Source organism: Anguilla anguilla, chromosome 9, assembly GCF_013347855.1.
Source record: "Anguilla anguilla isolate fAngAng1 chromosome 9, fAngAng1.pri, whole genome shotgun sequence".
In the NCBI taxonomy this organism is placed as follows: Eukaryota; Metazoa; Chordata; class Actinopteri; order Anguilliformes; family Anguillidae; genus Anguilla; species Anguilla anguilla.
This window is the reverse complement of record NC_049209.1, coordinates 17,097,836-17,120,092: the sequence shown is the minus strand read 5'-3', so window position 1 is coordinate 17,120,092 and position 22,257 is coordinate 17,097,836. Positions and strand designations below refer to the sequence as shown.

At 40.1% G+C, this 22,257-nt stretch overlaps 1 protein-coding gene and 1 long non-coding RNA gene across 2 annotated transcripts in view; both read left to right on the top strand.

Annotated features, from left to right (window-relative positions):
- LOC118234883 overlaps nt 1-22,257 on the top strand; it is a 42,352-nt gene that overhangs the window by 5,359 nt on the left and 14,736 nt on the right. The window lies entirely within an intron of this gene.
- Nucleotides 9,480-11,451, top strand: LOC118234882 (transcription factor Sox-3). The gene has a single exon (XM_035431720.1). It carries the CDS (start codon nt 9,892-9,894, stop codon nt 10,795-10,797), a length of 906 nt encoding a protein of 301 aa, XP_035287611.1. The 5' UTR covers nt 9,480-9,891; the 3' UTR covers nt 10,798-11,451.

Here is a 22,257-nt window from a genome sequence, read left to right as displayed (position 1 = left end):
CTAAATGTATTTTTTGTTGTAAAAGGAAATTCTTTCAAATTCTATTTGGATTTGTTCCCTATACTATCTGGACTAAATGTCTATTGTCTTCATTCTCAGAAATGAAATTGTAACATCCAACTCAACTCAATGACTCAGAAACAAACTCAAATTTATGATAATTTTATGCTTAATTAAAACAGTAATCTAGCAGAAATGGATTTTGTGAAAGGATGAGAAATTATAAGTCTCTTTTTTATTTAATGCGTGGCAGAAAATGTATAACTGTGGATTACTTTACCCTACTATGGAAGTAGTTACAGTGATATTTTCGAAATCTGTTCTGCTGGAAAAGCACATAGCAGGCCTATCAGTGTTTTACCCATTAGCCTTGTGTTTCGTGGGCTTGTGCATTCACAGATGTTTCACGGCATGGAGATCAATACAAATTATACAGTATGGTAAATAGGTCCACCACATTTCTTTGGTTATCCTCCCAAAGTTGGATGTTGCATGACTGCAAGCGGACAAACGTTTTTAGGGTGACAACTGTGTGAGCGAAAGTACGGTTTAAAAGTCAGAGAGGAGAGGAGGGAGAGGAAGAGCCTTTGGTTGTGTAGACTAAGGCTTTTGTAGCTACGTGAGATGGAATGTTGCGAGTGTTCTGTTGTCACGCCTTGTCTGTTCCTGACAGTCGCGGGTTAAAGAGATTACACCGGGGTCTCTGTCAGCAGCCTCGGACTGGATCCACTCTCAGTGTAACATAATGAAGAAGGATATGCTTGGTCTGTTGCTTTTTAAAGGCACTCTTCACTTGAAGCTATAGGAAATAAACAACAGCATATGCTTGTTGTATGTTCTAAGAGAGAAAGTGACCGCACGGAGACAGTAACCCTAAAAAACATTCCGGAACGCATGATGGTACAGCCTTCAGAGTGAATGCAGTTAATATGCTAGAGAAGCAATGCAATGAAAACACAACCGCTCCTGCAATAACGGTGGCTAGAATGCACTTTCCATCCACCCTGACAGAGGTGTGAAACTCTCGTGTAGCTTTGTTGCACCACATGAAAAAGGCTGTGCGCTAAATGATGCTAATGACAGCAGAGATGGAGTTGGGCTGTGTGAATGTTTGCCTCAATTCTAAACGCTTGAATGGCTGTGTCTCCATCAAAACGACTGAAGTGCTTTCAGTGACACAGATGTGCCTATAGTGGTAATTTATTCATCTCCTAGCCTGCTAAGGGTGGGCTGAATAAACTTCCTGTCTCCCTCATTAGGAGCAAATTCATTAGACCTGCACAACACTGCAAATGACGGGCTACATGTGTGAATCAGATTGAAAGTACATGGAAATGGAGTGTGTTATAGAGGTGGAGAACAACATCTCTTTCATCTGCCAGGGTTTTACACTTATCCTGTTTAGTAATGAAAGCCTCTCTGATTCCGTGCAAGGTTTTACGCAGCTACTGTCATAGAAAATAATTTAATCAACCATCTTCCCTGTCAAGGGAATTCTGTTACCGCATACTTTTCCACATTATTATTATTATTATTATTATTATTATTATTGTGGTTGTTGTTGTTACTATTATTATTATTTTATTATTATTATTACTATTAATATTATTATTATTAGTAGTAGTAGTAGTAGTAGTAGTAGTGGTAGCAGTAGTAGTATCAGTAGTCGTCGCCATGTGCCTTCCCTTAAGTTTCTCGTGATGGGCAGTGAAGAAACAGAACAGCAGAGAATTCTCACAGCCTCTAGGCAAGCAGTAGCCCACAGCCTACTTGGGTTCATCAGAGGTTTAATGCCGCTTAAAACGGAAGAGATTGCCTGTGCCGTTTCGCAGCCACATCGTGCGTTATCACACGTGCAGTAGCCTAATGTAGGCTAAACGGGATTAGCGCCTGCCAGAGCTTCTGTTCCCGGGGAACAATCGTGTCTTGGACTACGTGTACAAATTAAATATTGCGGTTTATCACACACAGGTGTACAAGCGATAGGAATTGTATATAGGTCAGAACAATTTTAAGGTGTGAATTATTATTATTATTGTTGTTGTTTTTGTTGTTGTTATTATTCTTCTTTAGAAAAAATTCCAGGACATTCCAGGACTAGCCTAAAGTTTCTCCCGAAAACCGGTTTCGACTTTGCCTCTCTTAAATTTGCAGACTATTAATTTGCCTAAAGTGCATCAGGATGACTTTATTGAGGGAAATGGAAATGGTTGTTTGATTCTTCCTTGTCTAGCAGAAACAAGTCTTCAATTATACATAGTGACGCCACACAGAATGGGACAGGACCTTTATCTCGCGGCGCTCTATTTCAATCTCCTTCAATTAGTTGCCCGGTCGTTTGTGAGCAAAGGCATTTGGCGAACGAAGCTTTTTAAATTGCAGCGAGATAAATATAACACCACTTATACTCCTCTAATGAAACGAACTAAAGGACGCTGTGATTGCTTTCATTATAATCCCACAACAATTAGCTTTAACGAAATAATCTTAATCTATTTTTTAAATTCGCTTTCTTTGGCCTTACAAGAGGAGTTGATGGTTTTTGAAAATGCGGCTCGTGGTATCTTAGGCCTACCCTAACACCGACAACGATACCTAATCATTTAGTAAAATGGAAGATTGCCCGAAGGTGTTTGCCTGAGGTTCGAATTGAATTGTAATGACGTAATGATAAACTGTGATTTTATAATTGGGCCTACACTGAAATGTTTAAGAGGATAAGCCTAAAATGTAGGCTACTTCAATTTGTTACACCTATGTAGGCCTTTTAAAAAAAAAATTTTTTTAAGGTTTTCTCAACTAGAAAATCTTGGTTCCAAATTTTGGGTAAACTTCTGCACCAAAAGAAAACCTGACAAATATAGGTGTACCAAACTGAAGTAAAATTTTAGGTTCATCCAATGAAGGTTTTTTTCAGTGTAGGCCCTATTATAAATTAGCAGTACTCTGATAACCAAATATTGAGGGGCTTAATTAGTTTTGATCCAAAGTTATAGCAGTGAAATAAGTTGTAACCTACATTTAGATCATGTATATCAGCTACGTTTGAAAACGTAGTTATGTTTCTGATTAGAGCACTCCAAGCCGACTTTGAGCTGGGACCCTTCGACCGATGCTGGCAAGCTTATTCAATGAAACGCAAATTTAAAAACTGCTTCAAGGAAGTCTCCAAACACCATAATTGGGTAGGCCTACTAATTCTTCTTTATGCTATTTGCGTTATATTTATGTAGTTCATATGCGTATAATACACTTATGTAATATGTAAATCATTTTAATAACTGCCCTTTCGTGTCTTGACCGACTGTCCTGACTTTTACTGACATCAGCGTATGTTATGGTGATGTCCTTCCTTTTTAATGACCCGTGAATATTACTTTACCTGCGTTGAAACGAGCGGGCACGCAACTATTCAGCACGATACAATGGGAATAGCGGACCGTGTTTAAATCGCATCTTCATTTGCATTACGGGTCCAAAAATCATGCAAATCTTAATGAGACTGTCTCCATTGTCGACGTAATTGAAAAACCATTCTGTGTTAATTACTGTTACTCAGTGTTCTTGTCCGTGGTCACTGGATTGAGACAAAGTTATTGATTCTACAGACTTACTCAGAGTGTAAATGAGCATTTAACGTAATTGTTAATTGTTGCAATTGGCCTTTGAGGGAATATTTATATCTTGAAAGGTGATTATTAAAATAAATACAACTGGTTTGGAATATCCCATACATTTTGTTTATTTATGAGGTAGACTACATGGCGAAAGGAAAGAACATCTAAAGGGGAAGCTCGTTAAAACACAATATTTTCTGTTTTACACTTAGCTAGAGCTTAAAAGCTTTTCAGTGAGTTGACTTGTAACTTTTCTTTGGACATAATTTTTTTAGAAGATCTGGTGAATTCCAATCGCATCGTCTTGACTTCATATACCTGCAGTCCTCTTGGACGAAGTCTTCCTTTTTTGTGTAATGTCATAATGTGTAGTCTATGGGTCTATTGTTAATATTCTGGCCTTGCTCACTTAAAATTCATTCAATGAGTTTCTGTGACCCGATTCTATTTGTGGGAACCGCAATGCAGGTTTATTTTAATAGCGGAAAACTTCAATTCAAATGTATGACGCCAAAGTAAACTTTCTTAAATTTTGATGCACACCATATTTGTCATGTCTTGGAACGATACAATATTATCTTATTAACAGATTATGAGTCGTTACATTGTCCATCTTTTTGAACCGTTTATTCGCCGGTCCAGCACATTAACAGTTTAATGAAATTATACCGCTCATCATATAGGACACGAATAATGGGCTTGAAGTTTTTCCGTCGAGTGTTTGTTCCCTGACAGCGCGGCAACGTAACGCCGTAGTTTGTGCATCGGAAAGTTTTGTCAAAGAAAACATCAAACTTTTAAATACATATTTCTGTCTGATTTATAAAGCAAAACATTTGAGAGCTAATAAATAAATAGGACTACAGAAAATTTCAAGATTTGATTACAAGAGTAGCCTAAATCGTGAGACTTGGACTGCGTTTGGAACAAAAAGGAAAATATTCCTGGTATTATTTCTATGCCTGTGGAAACTACGATGTTTTGTTTGATGCTTTTGACACAACCTGATTCTGTAGCAGAGTCACGGGAGGCAACGTGGCCGCGACATCTTCCCAATTTGCAAACAACGTCCACGCTATGTCGCGACTACCACCCACCGACAGAAAGCGCCAGGACACCTACGTCGGCCCTATGTTCTTTTCTCAGCGGACTGTCTGGGTCAAGTTAATGAGAATAGCATTTTATTTGTAATTTTTATTTATTTATTTATTTTAGCCTAGGTTATGTGTGTAAATTATCACATATGACTCATATTAGATTAGAATTCTATAATAACGTCAATGTGCACATTGTATAAGTTAATTATTTTTTGATGATGATAATGATGATGATTATTATTACGATGACGAGCACAATTTTATTAAAGTTCACATAAATCGTCCTACAGCCTAAGCGATCTTATATCACTTTAATGGAGATATTAACGATTTTATTTGTTTCTATAATCTAAATAGCCTATATATTTTAACCCGTGCATTTATACCAGACTTTTTAAGAGGGCTCCATTTAATAGGATTGTCACAACTGTCAGACTCTGTGAAGTCCAGTTAAATGCCTTATAAATGGTTTTTAACGTAAAGAAATTTGTTTAGTATGTCGACGGTCCAAATTTTATTTAGTCTATACAGACATAACCACGAAGCCTTGCTTTTATGTATTTACAGTCATCATTATGGTACCGTATATGGCTATTTATTTACTGTTTCAGTCGATTAACTATGATGCCGATTATAATGTAGATAATAGGCCTATTATTTGTCCATGTGAATATTGTTTACAATTTCCGACCATCATACAGTTTGCTGTTCAGCCATTCGAAATGACCAAAACACATTGACTGTTGTGATACCAACTCGTCCGGCCAATGCAATAATGAAAAGAATTTCTGAAATGTGGGCACATCCGAGAAAGACCGTGGCGCACGTGACTGGAGAATCGCTCCTCGCACTACCGCGTTTCAGTGCTTTTGGCCGAGGGGCTTTGAGTTCAGGTGCCTGCTGAGCAGCAACATTGCCGGGCTACGCTGGTGGTCTTCGCCCTGTGTTCGCGTTAATTAGGAAACTTACTGCACAAAATACCGAGTCTTGAATTCAGCAGCTTTTCTTTCCCCGCTGTTGGGTCTATTTCCATAAGGAGATTACAAGGGGATCTGTTCCTCCGATCTTCCATGATAAACAAATCACCGTTCTCTCAGAATTAGTAAGACTGCAACAACCACTAATTAGAAGTTTAGCTCCTGCCTGGACCCGTTCATATCAGCCTGAGGACCTGTACACTCTGGCACCCAAGGGGGTTAGCGGGTCTTTACAAACAATTGTTAATTTTGCTCTGAGTCTATTAAGTATTCTGGCCTGCTCTGGGGAATGGGCAATTTGCGCCTTTTCGTTTAATTTTTTTAAATTTAACGTCTGGCCAGAATGGCATATTAACAGAATAAGTAAATTAAACCGAGGTCGAAATATCATCCAGTTAGTGATTCAAGCAGGTTGATAATGTAGGCTAGTGGTGTAGCAGTAGGCCTATTAGCAGATGAAGTGCATAGACTACACATATACACAAGCAGAGTTCTTTTTACTGTACTGAAATGTGTAATGCAACGGAGAAGCGATGCTTGAAGTGATTAGGCCTACCTGGAAATTACATTGCATTACGAGGTGCCTCTAAATTTGGCCTAATTGTTGCCAATTGCAAATGTCAATAATGCGCATTACACGACAATAACGTTACGCAGGCTTCTGTTACATGCTCTTGGGTGATCAAATACTCGTGTTGAAGCTCCTGTTACCTCCTACCATCTTTTGACTCGTTTCATTCAGTAGACACATAGCTGACGATTTTGTATCCATGTTGACACTTGACACAAATTCCCTTGCAGTGCAGATGTTAAGGATGTCTTTTGCGAATCTCTTGTTGATTTTTCTTATTTTTATTTTTTTTGGACTTGTGTTTTGTCAATTTGATTGCATTGAAATGACTTCGGACAATCTATCTGAATGACACTATAAGATATCGCACTTAATTTGATGCGCATGCAACTATACCGTTCAAATGTAATTAAGCTGCATAGCCTATATTTTAGGAAATAAAAACTTTACAAGCCAAGGCTGCAGTCCTGATGACAATTTCTCTTTACAAAATAACGGCAATTATACATTCTTCAGGGCTAACCTTACGCATCCAGAAAGCATTGACATTAGCGCGTATATAACTTCATACAAAAAAAATCATGCGATAAATAATAAAAACGCATCAGCGTCAGCAGTTCTTTCAACGTGACACACATCGGACAGGGTTGAAAACAAGAGTTTTCCTCTTGAATTTCTTAATTTCTTCGCGATTCTTGGTAGCTGGTAAATATTCATTAACTTAAATTGTTCACACTCCGGGCTTAAGCGGTCTAACTGTTAAGAGGCGACGATATACTTAATGGTCACAGAGCGTTGTAAACAGCAGGTGAGAAGTTTGCCTGAGGTTGTGTTGAGAATCCCACTCACACAACTGCTGAACAGAAGCCGTCAGTGACAGGTTTATTTTGTCAAAGGCTATAAAAACGTTTTGACCAACTTATTTCATAAATCTGTTCAAAATTTCTTAAAGCTAAAACAAAGCTTTTAAGATATTAGCTGTATTGTTTAAATCTCAGAGCATGTTCTTCAAAGGATGCATTTTATTTATTGGGTCTTCACAGCGCCGTGCTCCAAAACTTTGCAAGTTCTAAAATGCAGAAGTCCCTTTCACAATTCTCAAGTTTGTAGAATTCATATTTAATTATTAGTCACCCTAAATATTACATATTCAAATATGACATTTTTAATTTAGTATAATTTATATATCAGGAATGCAACGTGTCAAGGAAACAATTTGTATTGGTATATGAAATAGCAGTTTGTTATCACCGTGTTGCCGTAGTAATAATGGCAATTTATCTGTCAACAGGCTGCGCACGCCCTCAAGATAATAGATAAAACATCGCGTTTTCACCGCTACCGAAGAAAAAAAGGCTAGTGTAGTTTTGTCAAGTTCGGTGGTTACTAGTCCAAATCAGAAGCTGAAGCCCCAGCAAAATATACTTGACCTATCATGTTTATGATTCCTGTTACATGAAATATATCCTTACTCAGACTGTTCCACAAGAGGAATTCAGCTGCTGGACAATTGTTCAGATTTTAATCTCATGTTACACTGCAAACGAGGGCATTTCTTTATCGAAAATGCGTGGCCTTCGCCTGCAAAAATGAAGCATTACGAGGATGCAGCTACCTTGCATCAGACCAAAATGCATACTTTCGAAAAACATTTTTCTTTTGTGAAAACTTTTTTTTGTACCAGTAACCTATAATATAAAATAAGTTGCTTTGTTACTTAAGATAATGATATTGGTTTTTAATGTTAACAGAAATAGCCTAGCCTTGGTCATTAAAAACATTGTCCAAGGACAATAAACACAGTGCGCTTGTCTCTGGCAGTAACCTATTCGCTGTTCTTAAATACGATCATTCAAGTAGCCTATTTTATTCAGTGATTACCAATATTCATTATTTGCTGACATTGTCCTTGTAAACATAAAAATATGGGCCTAAATATTAAAATCGTCTCCTCATATACATTTAAGTACACAATTTACCACAAGAGGGCAGTGATGTACTATCGCAGTCTTCGTTTCTCTTGGAAACACTAAGTTCTCGCTGAAAACTTCGTGTCATTCAAAATACAGTTTCGCGTCATTCAAAACACAGATATTCGCAAAATACGATAAGGTAAGAATTAAGTTGGTTACTTCAAATGTATTTTGTAGCATACAGTTATATTTTAAGTAATCGGTATATTATAGCGTAAATATACTGGTGTCAGGATTTTAAAAAGATATATTTTAAATAAAGATTAATAAAACATGCACGCAAGAGATTTTATTTTTATTTTTTTAATGGACTTAACATTAAATCCTTCCAGAGTAAATCGCGGTTACCGGTTATAGCTTATACTTTAACGAGACTGCAACACGGCGGATGCATTTTTGTCATTGTGTGAATAATTTGTAGAAGTTATGTTTTGTCCCAATTTGAAAAAGAAATACAAATGGAAAACCGGGATTTTCAATTTCTGGAGTGTGTCAAACTCTCATGATATCGTCGTATCGCTGCATACGGAGAGGAATGCTTCTGCTTCGAGACAAGCACAGCGTTAAGCTGCTCTCGGTTCTTTAGAATCCGAATATACATAAATAGCCTACAGTTGTTTTCTGTCGCAAGTGTGGATCACAAAAAACACCCCAAACATATGCTTCAGTTATTTATCCAAGTTTTCATTTTATGGAATAAAGCTCAAGTGAATTAACCTTCGCTATGTATACAACTGTGACAGTCAGCGCGCAATGAGTCTTTTACCTTCTCTCATACATGCATTTGCTCAGGGAAACAAGTGAAGCGAACATTTTTGCTAAGATAGTTAGCCAGTCAACTTGATTTATAAGCGTGAGTATGTGCGCGAAAATATAGGGCCGTGTGCTGATAGGCTGTTAACTAATTGAAGTTAATGAGTGTATACCCTAAACACATAGGCTAGTGAATTAGATTAGGAATGATTATAAAACTATTAATGTTGCTTTGGCGGGGTTTGTACGAAAACGATTTAAGACTAACCATATGTTTTTTGTTGTTGTTTTTGTAATTGTTCGGCTATTCAATAAATTACTGTCCTTTTGAATGTAGAAACAAGGGAAACAAATTGATATTATTCTTATATTTTTGCAAATATTCGAGTGTTATTTAACTATGTTTAACAAGATATATAAATTGAATTAATTGTATGTAACAAGCATTTTGAGCTGTAAATTAAGGTTTCACATATTATACTTCACTCGTGTTGTAAATGTCACTTAACATTACATTTAAATTTTATTTTGGCGAGTTCTAACCAGAGGTCATGCTGTCCAGCTCATCTATTTGGATAGAGGCTTGAAATGCCCTGCTGTGATTGGTCAGGATGGAGCTCATTGTTATGCTGTCAATCCAAATCACATGGCAATCCACTATTAACAGCTGAGGTTGGCGGATAAGTTTTCAGAGTTCACTCAAGACCCGTGTGAGGTGGAGCAAGCAAGTGAACAGAAAGAGAGGCGAGAACAAGCGGACGGTGGCAAGTGCCAAAGCTTTGGCATAAACTGCAACTTTGAACATTTTAGTTTCGATTGTTTACGAACACTACCTCTCCCTTTGATTTTTATTTTGATCCTGTCTTTTTTCGTGGTAAAACTGAGCACTCTAAAGGCAGTTGAATGTATAGCATGATGGAAACCGAGATAAAAAGCCCGCTTCCGCAGTCTAATACGGGCTCGGGCGGCAACAATGGTAAGAACAGCAGTGCCAACGACCAGGACCGCGTGAAGCGGCCCATGAACGCCTTCATGGTATGGTCCCGGGGCCAGCGAAGGAAGATGGCTCAGGAAAATCCTAAAATGCACAACTCGGAGATCAGCAAGCGTCTTGGGGCAGATTGGAAACTGTTGACCGACGCAGAGAAGCGACCCTTCATTGACGAAGCAAAGCGCCTGCGAGCCATGCACATGAAGGAGCATCCGGATTATAAATACCGACCCCGCAGGAAGACCAAGACCTTACTCAAGAAGGACAAGTACTCCTTGCCTGGGGGACTACTGGCGCCTGGAACGAACGCTGTCAACAATACCGTCTCCGTCGGACAGAGGATGGACAGCTACGCACACATGAACGGATGGACCAACAGCGCCTATTCCCTCATGCAGGATCAGTTGGGATACCCTCAGCATCCCAGCATGAACAGCCCACAAATTCAGCAAATGCACCGGTATGAGATGGCCGGGCTCCAGTACCCCATGATGTCAACCGCCCAGACCTACATGAATGCGGCATCCACTTACAGCATGTCTCCGGCGTACACACAGCAGACCACCAGCGCGATGGGCTTAGGTTCTATGGCATCCGTGTGCAAGACCGAAACAAGTTCGCCTCCTCCGGCCATCACTTCGCACTCCCAAAGAGCGTGTTTGGGGGACCTGAGGGATATGATAAGCATGTACCTTCCTCCCGGGGGAGACGGAGCGGATCACTCCACTCTGCAGACCAGTAGGTTACACAGTGTTCATCAGCACTATCAAAGCGCCGGGACTGGAGTGAACGGAACGCTACCCCTCACCCACATTTGAAAAGACTTGAGTGTTAAGTACTTCGGATACTTGAACATTGATCTCTGAAATTTTAACATTATTCGGAGGTTTTACGCATTGCTTTTTAAGAAATGCATTTTTTTTCATCTCATACTGAGTTGTCCATTTTAAAAAGTTTTTAAAATGACATATCTTGGACTAGGACTCGTTTGCATTTGAAGAGCCTTTTATCACGAGCGTTTATAAGACATCTACTTATGTAGAAGAATTGGGACTATTCATTTTAATTCCTCACTCGAAAGTGTTGCTCCAGAAAGACTTGTCAGCGGAGAGGGAAACTAAACTATCACAAGTCAATGTTTACACTTAAATTGTAGTGTCAAGATTTGTGCTGGCTATGTCCAATTTGTGTACAGTTGTTTTTTTTTTTTTCATGAACTAAATAGGTTGTAATGAGACTGTGCGGGTCGCAAGCGCAAGTTTATTTATAGTTGTATTTTACTTTTCTTTATGAAGCTTGTGAACCTCTGTACGTTTTGACATGTTCTTTCTTGGTTTGTGAGTTTTTCTGTAATATGTTTTGGCAGTATCAGGTTAACGAATATCACTGGCGCAGAGAACTATTTAAACTGTTTCTACAGATTAAGGTCATTCTCTATTCCAAAAGAACGAATAAATTTGTACAAAACGCAATGAACGACTCGAGTTTCATGTTTGTCCTCGAATCTTTTACCCTGTTACACGCTACTGAGACGAAACTTGGAAATTGTTTTGCCATCAATTTGAACGATGTTAATAAATGTTGCTTGGTGAGGAAACTAATAGGCCTAAAAATGTTTTCGGGCAGTCTTCGCGTTGAGCGTTATTTTTTTTTTTATGAGAAGTGACTTTTTCGTTTGCCGTAGGCCTATGTTCTAAAAACCCAAGAAATGCCTGCAAACAGGTTGCACGCCGTTAGGGCTTTAATTCAACCACTATGTATCATTAATTTGAACGGTTAATCTGTACCATAAATCCTTTTGTTAAAATACCACAAAAGCAGCCAGTATGTGGTCGTTACAGTTTAAAATCGCAATATGTTAATGTTTATAGATAACATGACTTTTTTTAGCCATCGTCAGTGTCATATTTGCTTTTATTTTTTTTTTACAGTGTTAACAATTCACAGGTGTAGCCTACATGTTTGTGTGTCGGGATTAAGCCTGGTCATGTGGTTATCGCCTACATATTAAATATTTTTTGAAGCCAAAAAATGTCGTTTCTTGGAAAACATACTTCTACCTCGACGTTTTAATGAAACGCTTTCGACCTCTCCGGGTTAATGTTACCTCGTGTCCGTTTTCTTTAGACTTCAATCGTATAGACGGCGCCTTTAACCATGTTCCCATAATCTGCAGATACGTCTGTCTAATACGGATGCTTGTGAGTGTGTGTACCTACAGTAAACTAGGTGATTTTCTTTATATGAAAGCACGTGCAATCGAAACCCCATACGTGATCGATTTTAAAACTGTTTAATTTATGCAATTTCCATATGGACCATCAAATTGTTCTAGCCCATTTACTCAGTTACCCCGTGGTTGCAACTGAGAACTATTAGCCGAATAATTGGGTTATAGGCCTGTTGGTAACCTTTTTATTTATCCAGTACCTTAAGATTACATTAGAAAATACAAAGGCAGAACTGAAGTTTTCGGCTGAATTGTCTTTGTCGAACTGATTTATTACAAAGTGGGGTTTCGCCACTGTGGAATTAAGTTTTCGTAAAATGGAATGATAGCTGGTTTACCTTTATTCGTTTACGCATTTTTAAGTTATTTCAGTATACTTTAATTAGTTCCCCTTCGTCGCATGAAGCGTCTTGTTGCTCTTACCGAGACATATCCATGGTTGTCATTCAACTAAAAATTTACATCAAACTTTATTCATAACATAAAATAATTCAGATTTGTTTGTCATCTCCGTTATTAAAAGTACCGGACCCAACTATCAGGAAAGTACATTTTATTGTAAGAAGGCCGTGAGGACCAGATGTGCGCTATTTGTTTTTAATCGCATGCAAATCAGTACGATGCAGCGGTATGTTTCTTTTGGAAATGCTTTTCCCTTCTGTCCTCCGTAAATTTGCCTGTTGTAAAATACAATTCAAGTCCAATTAATATTGATGACGATGAAGATTTTCATAATATATATCACTTAATCTTTTTTATTGCAAGCAATTGAACGACCTCCATTATTGTCTTTTTTAATTTATCTTGGAAAAACATAATTCCATTAGGCTACCTGTACGCCCAGATTGGATGAACAAGGCCGATTCCAGCGAAAGCCTACATAACATTTGAAGAAGGTAGGGGACATTTAACTTAAACTAAATTAGGCCTTTTTCAGAAAATAAGCAAATATATATGAACATATTACTGCGTGATCAAACTGATGTTCCTCACATTAATTTTTAAATTGAAACAATTTAAAAGGAAACAATTAGACTGATGTACGAGCAACAGGACATGACACGAGATGTATTTACTAAAATTTAAAATCTTAGGCCTACTCCAAGAAACTAGACTAATTATCATGCCATATAGTGAAACTACTCACTGCTTTTAAAGTATAGTCTAACACGCATGTCAAAGGAGAAACTGAATCAATTTGGCTTTATCCAAGTGATCCTCAACGCTGAAAACGACTAATCTGAATATCCACAACGCAAGCTACTGATTGTTTATGGTGCAACAAACAAATTACAAACTTTTCACCGGTTTCATCTACTAACTCTACCGCGTGAAATTACTTTATTTCGGCAGAATTTGTTTCAGAAGTGGTCATAACCTTTCTAAGAGTTGTTTTTTTGGAATGTGTCTTTTTTCAAAATTATAAATCAGTGTTCTAGAACTTTCAATTACCAGCAGTGATTGACATATCAGCAATAGAATGTTCAGATTAGAACATTCTAATCACATATATGTGATCACACATATCTTAAAGAGTTAAACCTATTTTTGTCTTTTCTGACGCATTACATTAAAAAATCAAGACCTGAAAAGATGAAGCAATGCACAGTTGTAACCGTTAATTCTCTTTGGGTTGGTTAACTTAATTGTTGGACAAAATCATTTTGTTGTCATTTTTTATTTTCATTTTCACTGAAAGAGGTTTTTTTTTTTTGTACCTTTGTACCAGTTTTTTTGTGTCACAAGAAGTTGCTATGAAGTGTGTGTCTGTATATGTGTGTGTGTATACACATGTGCACATTATCAATACAATTCTGAATTATGGGTACCTTGCTCATGAGTACACCCGCAGTGGACCCACAAGATTCACGCTGATGACATTCTGAGTGAACATACATATGTATATTTACATTTATGAAAAATATGAAATTTGTTTGGTAAAGCTGACATCACACAAGGTCTGTATGATGGCACCACTTCCTCTTGCCAAAAATGCAGCTATACTCAAATCTGATACCCTAAATTATGAACGCAGAGGCTATCGATGTAATTACTTCCTGGTCCAATGAACAGTGGTGCGGCAGAAGCTGTTACGCCGTGTGTTTTAGCCAAACCGCGCGGGATGCCAGGAGTGATGCGCCTGCCGGCGATGGCCCAGACAGCCCCCTTTACCTAATACCTTCACAGCGGGGGGGCTCCGGGACGGCCGACGGGCCGCTTGCCACAGGGCACCCTGGGATAGATTTCCCCCGGCCGTGAGAGGGCCAGAGTGGTGTCAGGCCTGCTGGCCTTCCCACACTCACAATTAGTATTTAATGTGCCGCTCAGGGCAGCGGCTGGGATTAGCTCCATGCACCTTTGTGGAAGAGAAAGATTAGCCCAGCCTCCTCGCCATTCAGTGACAGTCATCTTAAGTCATTCCAGAGCCCCAGCGGCAGTCAGCCTCCCAGTTACTCTTTCCAGCTCCTTTTTAACAGCTAAGCAGCTTTTCCTCACCGGCCACATCATGTTATGCACATAGGTGGAATGCTGGGAAATGGCATGTTTGGTCCATCTGACTGAACTGCTTGAGTGAGTGGTGGTAAGGGGGGAGCTTGACTCAGCACTGTGTGCCTGATTTTGAACAGTTATTACATGCGTGTTATTTTTAGCTAAGCAGTAGGGTGCGGACTGGGGATGCTGAGCACAACAAAGTTTGGCCGGTGAAAATTCTTTACTCTAAAAATGTGTTCCTACTAGCACAAAAATTGTTCCGGAGAATTATCGAAAAATGGTCGGGGGCCTTCTGCGGCCTTGTAAAATAAATCACGGAGAGAATTCAACTTTTCTTTTTCTGAAGGTAGTCTGGCTACCATCTGAATTTGAATATTCAGACTGAAAGCCCAGCAGCAGTCTCTGTGCACACAAGCCCCTCGCTGCTGTCATGTGAACCCACTGCCCACCCGGCAAGCCGAGGCACATCCCGCTATCATTAGTCTCTGTCCGCACCACCGGTTTGTGTAACCCTCTCTCCAAAAGCGTCCCGATTAACTAGCGCTGAAGGTGCTGCAGGTTCCGTCGCTTCTGTTTTCGTGCGCTTGTTTGGTTGTTTGGCTTTGTGCGTGTTTGTGCGTGCGTGTGCACGTGCGTACACAAACCAGGTTTAAATGCGTGGCAGAGGCATTACTGATAATCTGTGCAAATTACTGAGCGATGACATCAACCCTTTGCTGTCCAACCTGTTCAGTCACAAACCGGGGGCACACCCTCTTTCTGTGAGTGAACGCTTTTGCTCTAACTTCAATTTATTTCCAGGGTTGGCAGATAATACGTTTTATTATTATTATTAATAATAATAATAATAATAATAACAATAATAATAATAATAATAATAATAATAATAATAATGATAATAATAATTAAATAAAGAAAAAAAATGAAAAAATAGTTTTATTTACTATTTTTTGGTGGGGTGTGGGTGTGGGACCTGGGGGAAATACTATATAAATGACTTACTTAATTACTGCATTACTCTCACAAGTATCTCTCTGATTGGACCCTTTTTCAGTCCACCAAGCTTTAAAAGAGCACGGGGATGTTGATTAAAGTCTGCTTGTTTAAATGACAAACTTTAAAAGCTCAATGTACCTATTTCAATTTGACATTACAGTTAAATTGATCATTTATTCATTTAAGCTGCCAGGTTTTTAGCAAGCATTCCTTTTTTGGATTCAGTTCCACTGAGAGCAGTACCTAAAGGGACAGTTCACTTTTAATATATATTGTTGCAGTTTTAATGTATTTATTTATTTATTTAATTTTATAAAACCCAGACAGTTTTTGTGTGCAATGAAAGATATTTTATATATTTACAGTTTTTGGTGACCTGCTTGGTATACAATGGCTGGTATTGGCATATTCGGGGGGCTTATGGTATAATGTCAAGTAACTTGTACAATGATGTTATGTTGCCTGATTTTTTTTGTTGTATATTACCTGGTTATTCTTCAAAAAATCTTGTTTTCAGTTGGAACTATTTGCTATGACACATGTGACTACTGCACTCAAGGAAAGAAGTCCTGACTAATATGTATGTTTATAATTCTGAATGAACACTAAAAAATTAATCTGTTCATATGCAAAGTCATTGGATTATAATGTCTAAAAATATCAGGGAAAAAGAAATTCAACTATCTTTTAAGTGGCTGTTTGCTACCATGTAATTTTCATTAAACATATTTATAGCTCATATTTGCAGCTTGTTAAATTTGAAACTTGAAGCTTTCAGGAAACTGCAAGTATTTGCAGTATTTGAGATAACTTGAAACTAGATACACATAACAAAATAAATGAAGTCAGCCTTACAAATGAGAGTTTTACATGTATTATTGGTTTGGCCAACCAATCTTCGCTGGGGTCATTGAGCAACCTGGGGTGCCCTTTAACTGAGCCAGGAGAAGGCGGGCACAGGGGTGGCTATCCTAAGAGAAGCCATGCCTAGCGTGATCTGACTGGGGCACTGGGTCCTGCCTCAGGGTGAGAAGAGAGTGCCAGGGGAGAATAATTGCCCTGGACTGGAGCAGATGTTGTCAGCCATCTTCTCTTAGATCCCCTCTCATGTGGGTCAGGGTTTTGTACTTGCTCTCAGAGGCCCTTTGCCCCATTTAATATCTTTATGGCAACTGCATCCTCAGAATTTTGGATCAGTTAAAGATATGGGCTGAAGTAGGGCAGTGACATAGACAGGGCTCCTGCAGATGTGATGAAGAGTGGTAAAGATTCAGGGTGCCCAGGCTGGATGGGGTGCAAAAATGTCTGGATGGATATGGCAGAATATCACTAATGGTATCATATTTTTTTGAGCGGCCTATCATATCTTTTCTTTTCATGGGGCTTCGTGGCTGTGTCCATGGGAATAAATTTTGAGTTGCTGTTTCTACTTTGTTGTTTGCTTAGTATAAAGTGGCCGGATATCGGTGACATTCTTACTAAACAGTTGTATGAACTTTAACTCAGATTAACATTAACTGTGAGTCAACACTGACAGCACAAGAACAGATCTAAAGCCACTGTGCTGATGGTTTGTAAAGTCAAGGATTATGTTCCTATAAAGTCAAACCACTGAGGATACATCCATCCATCCATCCATTATCTATACCTGCTTATCCTGGTCAGAGACGCGGGGGGTGCTGGAACTTATTCCAGTGTGCATTGGGCGAGAGGCTGGGATACACCTTGGACAGGTTGGAAATCTATTGCAGGGTTTTGAACAGGGTCTTCACCACGTAAACACATGAAATGCCTTCATCTGGGTGCCTATATGTGTTCACAAATCTATGGCTTGAGGGATGAATGCTGCCGAGATGGATGGTTTCGAATGTGGATTCTCAAAGGAAATTGGATCAGGGCCTGAATTTGGTGCTTTGGGCCCAGGTGGCTTGTGTTTCTCTGAAGGCACAGATTCAGGCAGGCTGAGGAGCACACAGCCCTTCATTTGACAACTGCTTGAAACGCAAAGTTTAGCAGAGCTGTACTGTTGTCATGGCCACTGCTTTTATGAGTCTTCCCCTACTATCAATGCGCCCTTTAAAAAAAAATGCTTTATTTTTTGTCCCCAATTTAGGATAACCCAAATGTATTTATCAGAGCTCACTGTTGCAATATCCATCATTGATTTGGGAGAGTGCAGGTAGGCATGCACTCTCCTCTGAAAGTGATGTCAACTGCCACTTTTTATCACCCATAGATGTGGGTCAGAGGAAGAAACTTCACGCACAACTTATTAAGCAGACCTTCCCCACCAACCAGCAGCAGTTGCCATTGCGGGGTGAGCTGAGACCGTCCCAGCCAACTGAAACCCCCCCATCCCTGGGTGGTGCTAGAGCCAGTTGTGTGTCGCCCTGCCAGCCATAGTGGGCCCTGACACAGTTCAGATTCCATACCAGACTGTTAGGCCCTTCCACGCATGAAAACAGTGCCTTATCAGGCTGAGCCATCCAGCAGCCCCATTTCTGTGCTCTTTGGCTAACCTGTAGTGGGATTTGAGTGGGAAGTCATTAGAACCACACAAGGGTACAGACCCAACTGTAGTCAGTGCCCAATGCCAAAGCCAGGAAATGTTTTTTGCTGTGCATGAGGGAAAATAATGTTCACAGTTATCCAGGGATTTACTGAGAACTGGTCTTCAGTGTGAGTGTCATACATTATAATGTCTCAAAACAAAGTGATGTGAATTTGAATGGATGAAAATTGATTGTATTGTACATGTCTAAATTTGGAGGCATATAGTTTGGTCAGTTTAAGTGTTGTTTGTTTTATGACAAAGCATTTAATCACCACATTTCTGCCCTTGTAACATTTATTTGAACGCGTTTCTCCTTAATGACATACAGAGAGCAACAGGGACAGATTTTAGGGTTCCAGACCAACCAGTGTGGGGAAGTATGAAGGATTATCTGATCTGAAGTCTAAAATGATATGGGGAATCTAGTGAGGAGAGATGTGCCAGGAAGGAACTTTTTATTAGGATTTTCTGTCACCTCACAGGATACTTTGCAGCCCGGTTCATTTTTCACTGATCAGATGTGAAAGATTCTTATTGACACGTCTATATTGTGTCACTGATTTACCGTAAGGCTGAATTTAAGGTTCTAAAGGCTTTTCCGGAAAACACAAAAGAACTGGGCCAGGTTTGACAAAACTGTGTCTGGACAGCGTGTGCACAGTAACAGAGATATTGTGGGGATATTGTTCTGGGACTGTAAAAAGACAATGCTGGTTGTGGGATGGGTGTGTATCAGTGGAAGGGTCGAGGGGGGCAGGGGCGGTCCTGGGGCAGATTAGGCCTCCCATCTAGGCCACAGATATTGATTAGTGTTTGTTGGGGTTACATAGAAGGAGTGGAGATTGATGGATGCACACTGGATTGATGCCAGTGAGGCTCACCCTGAACTGCGCAACTTGATCATTGTCATATGATGTCTGGGGCGTCCAAAAACTGGAATCATTTTTTACTTGGAGGAAAAGTGTCACTGATTCTAACCTATCTTTCGTAACTGATCGGCACCGTGCGAATGTCTTGCGTCACTTCCTGGAACAGGACACCCCTTAGCGTGCGATGAGAAAAACTGGCTTTGTTTTGACGCCATGCTTTCGTTGCCACTTCCTCTGGGCTGCCCCAGAGAAGCTGGGCACATTTGGCAGCGGCTTAGCATTGACTTGCTCTGTCACATATTGATTAGTTGCCATTGTGAGTTTATCAGCCCCCTCCTCCCTTGGTGATGTGTCCTGGAGGGTCAGTGTTGTCCCGATGAGGTGATGGCAGCTTGTCTGTGTGGGGGGCTGGGCAAATGTCTCTGCTCTGGCTTGAAATATGGGGGTCAGGAACTCTATCACCCCACACTACTAATCTGTCTCGTCATTGGTTCCATACTGCCTTACAATAGAAATATCCGGAACAACTCGCACAGCTTTTTAAACATGAATTACTGGAGCAACTAAAGTTCAGTGACATGCTTATTGATTATAATGGCAGTGCCACACCTGGGGTTTGAAGCTCTCTCTGTTATAAGAGCAGTTTAGCATTACACCATGCTGCCAGTCTGTAGTTTCATGTCTTTGAAATAGAGACAAGTACTGAAATACAGAAAACATACTGAGGATTAAATGCTAAGAGTCACTGTCTTCACACTGTAAAACAATTTAGAATCCAAACTGGAAGCATTGCATGTGCACAATTATGCCAGCCAATTTGCTAAAATAGCAGTATGGCTAAAATCATAGGGAATACAGGATCCTTTGCTTGTTTGATGTTATTGTGCTTTTGAGGTAAAGAAAGGGTAAATTAATTTACTGAATAAAAATTGTAAGAATGTAAGTGTATTTTGTAATGTATTTAAATAATCCATTCTCTTAAGCTTTACAGCCTTCCTGTGCTGTTTATTTATGTATATATTTATTTGTCACCCCTAGTAATTGTTCTAACGGCCTATGTTTTGTGGAAAACATGAAAAAAAAATCCCAATGCATTGTCAATGGCAAAGAATTCAAAATAAACAATTGTGTCATTATTGGATCTTCTAAATACTCTTTTTGAAAATCAGCAGGTGACATTTAGAAGTTTTGTCTTTGTCTGCAACGGTTCCTTTCTCCTGAATCTCAGTGTGTAGTCACTTCCTCCAAAACTCATGACCTAATTGAAACCATACATTTTTGTCAAAGGTTTTGAATCTTAACTGTCAAGTGAGGTATGTAAACTCAGGACTGTATGCACAGGGAGCAGACATAGCTAAAACCTTGTGTCAAAGTGGATTTCAGTGTTGTCAACCCTTCCCTCTTTGTGTTCATGATGACATGTCATGTGTAAATATATGAGGCAGGAGGACTCCAAATTCACTGTCCATACAGAACGTTTGAGTCATGGGAGAATTATCAGAGTCCGGGGAGGTGATATCGCTAATAGGTTTATAGCTCCCTAATTCCAAGATTAAAACGAGGAACGAAATGTCCCCCCTCACCATATGACTGCTTTCCGATTCTCTTTGATCCTTATGATCAGCTGTGATCCCCTGATGTAAACAACGGTACCGCGGCTACGTAGAGCAGGTCCACTGACTGGATGACAGGGGGCAGCTTTCGGAAGGGACAGCGAAGTATAACCTGTGATGCTGCAGTTAGCTTGTAGCAGCTAGCAGTACCATAACTCACCACTTCACTTTGCGGGGGTTGGGGGTTGGGGGTTGCGTAAATGATTGATGAAGGACATATAAGGAAGAGTGAACAGGTTGAAGAAGGGAGATGTTGACATCAGAAGTCTTCTTTTGGTGGGTGCCCCAGCAATAGCCTGTAATGGCTGTAGTTTCAGAACTGAACTGACAGCTCCAATAGCAGGTTCAAGTATCGGCAGATGATTTGCTGGCTAGTGGTAGGAGATATAGCCAATGGGGGTTGTTCACTCCCTCTCATCACTTTCCAGCGACTTCTACTGGCATGTGACACCTGCGTGCCTTGTGCCTGTAACAGGCAAAATAGCGTTCTCTTCCAAGTGTGTCCTGTTGCCTAGTTACCGTCACAACAAACCAAGTGGGTAAAAAAGGCGGTGGCTGGCTTTTTGCTAGCGTCAGAGGAAGCTAGGAGTAGCCTTTGGCCTCCAAGATTGCGGTGGATGTTGTGGATGACGAGTTCTCCTAGGATTGTGAATTGACAATGAATAAAATGGCTGTGAAAATGGGGAAGAAACCCCCCCTCCCCAAATAAAAGTTTGCTCCACATCTTTTGCATGGCCTTTGAAGAACCATTGTGGTTTCTGTATTAAAACACGATAAGGATATTTAAAAGAAAGCTGATGAATTTAATGGTGAAAGTGGAATTCTAGCTTTTAAAGAAACATATTTCATAGAGAATAGTACATCTGCCACTAACAAATTGAATTGTTTACACAATCAAGCAGGGATTAGCAATGTAAACCTACAGTCTTTGCTCTCCTTTCTAATGTGTGCACCTAGGCTTTTCTTAGTTTGGTCCCTCAAACTCGTACCTAAAACTTGAGAATTCCTTGAACTCCGTACTCCCCCCTCCCACTCCAAACCATCCTCACCCATCCCAAATCTCACACCCCATGTGCATTACCATGCCAGAGCTCCGCACATCAACCCTCCAGGGGGCTGCTGGGGCCATAATGCCGAGCTGTGACACCAATCAGGGGAGATGGCGGGCTTCTTTGTCATGCTAACAGGAACGGGCCCTCGTCTCTTATTCGAATTCCCCTTCTCTCGCTCCCTACTCTCCACCTCTCCCTCTCAAGTCCAAGTTAATCCGGGTCCAGAAGTCCCCCCTCACCCCCACCCCCACCCCCAGCCGAGCCCCAGCCCCAGCCCCAGGGCTTGCGAATCGAGATGCTTCTCTCCTGGGGGTCATGCTGACTCTCCTCTGTGCGCCTCACTGTTTAGCTGCCTGACGGGGGCTGTTTCATATTCAAATGCCCCAATCAGGCCTCGGACCCAGGAAGGGACGGGGGGGGGGGGGGGGCATTTACGAGCCGGGCTTTCGGTCAGGGGGTCAAGATGGTTTA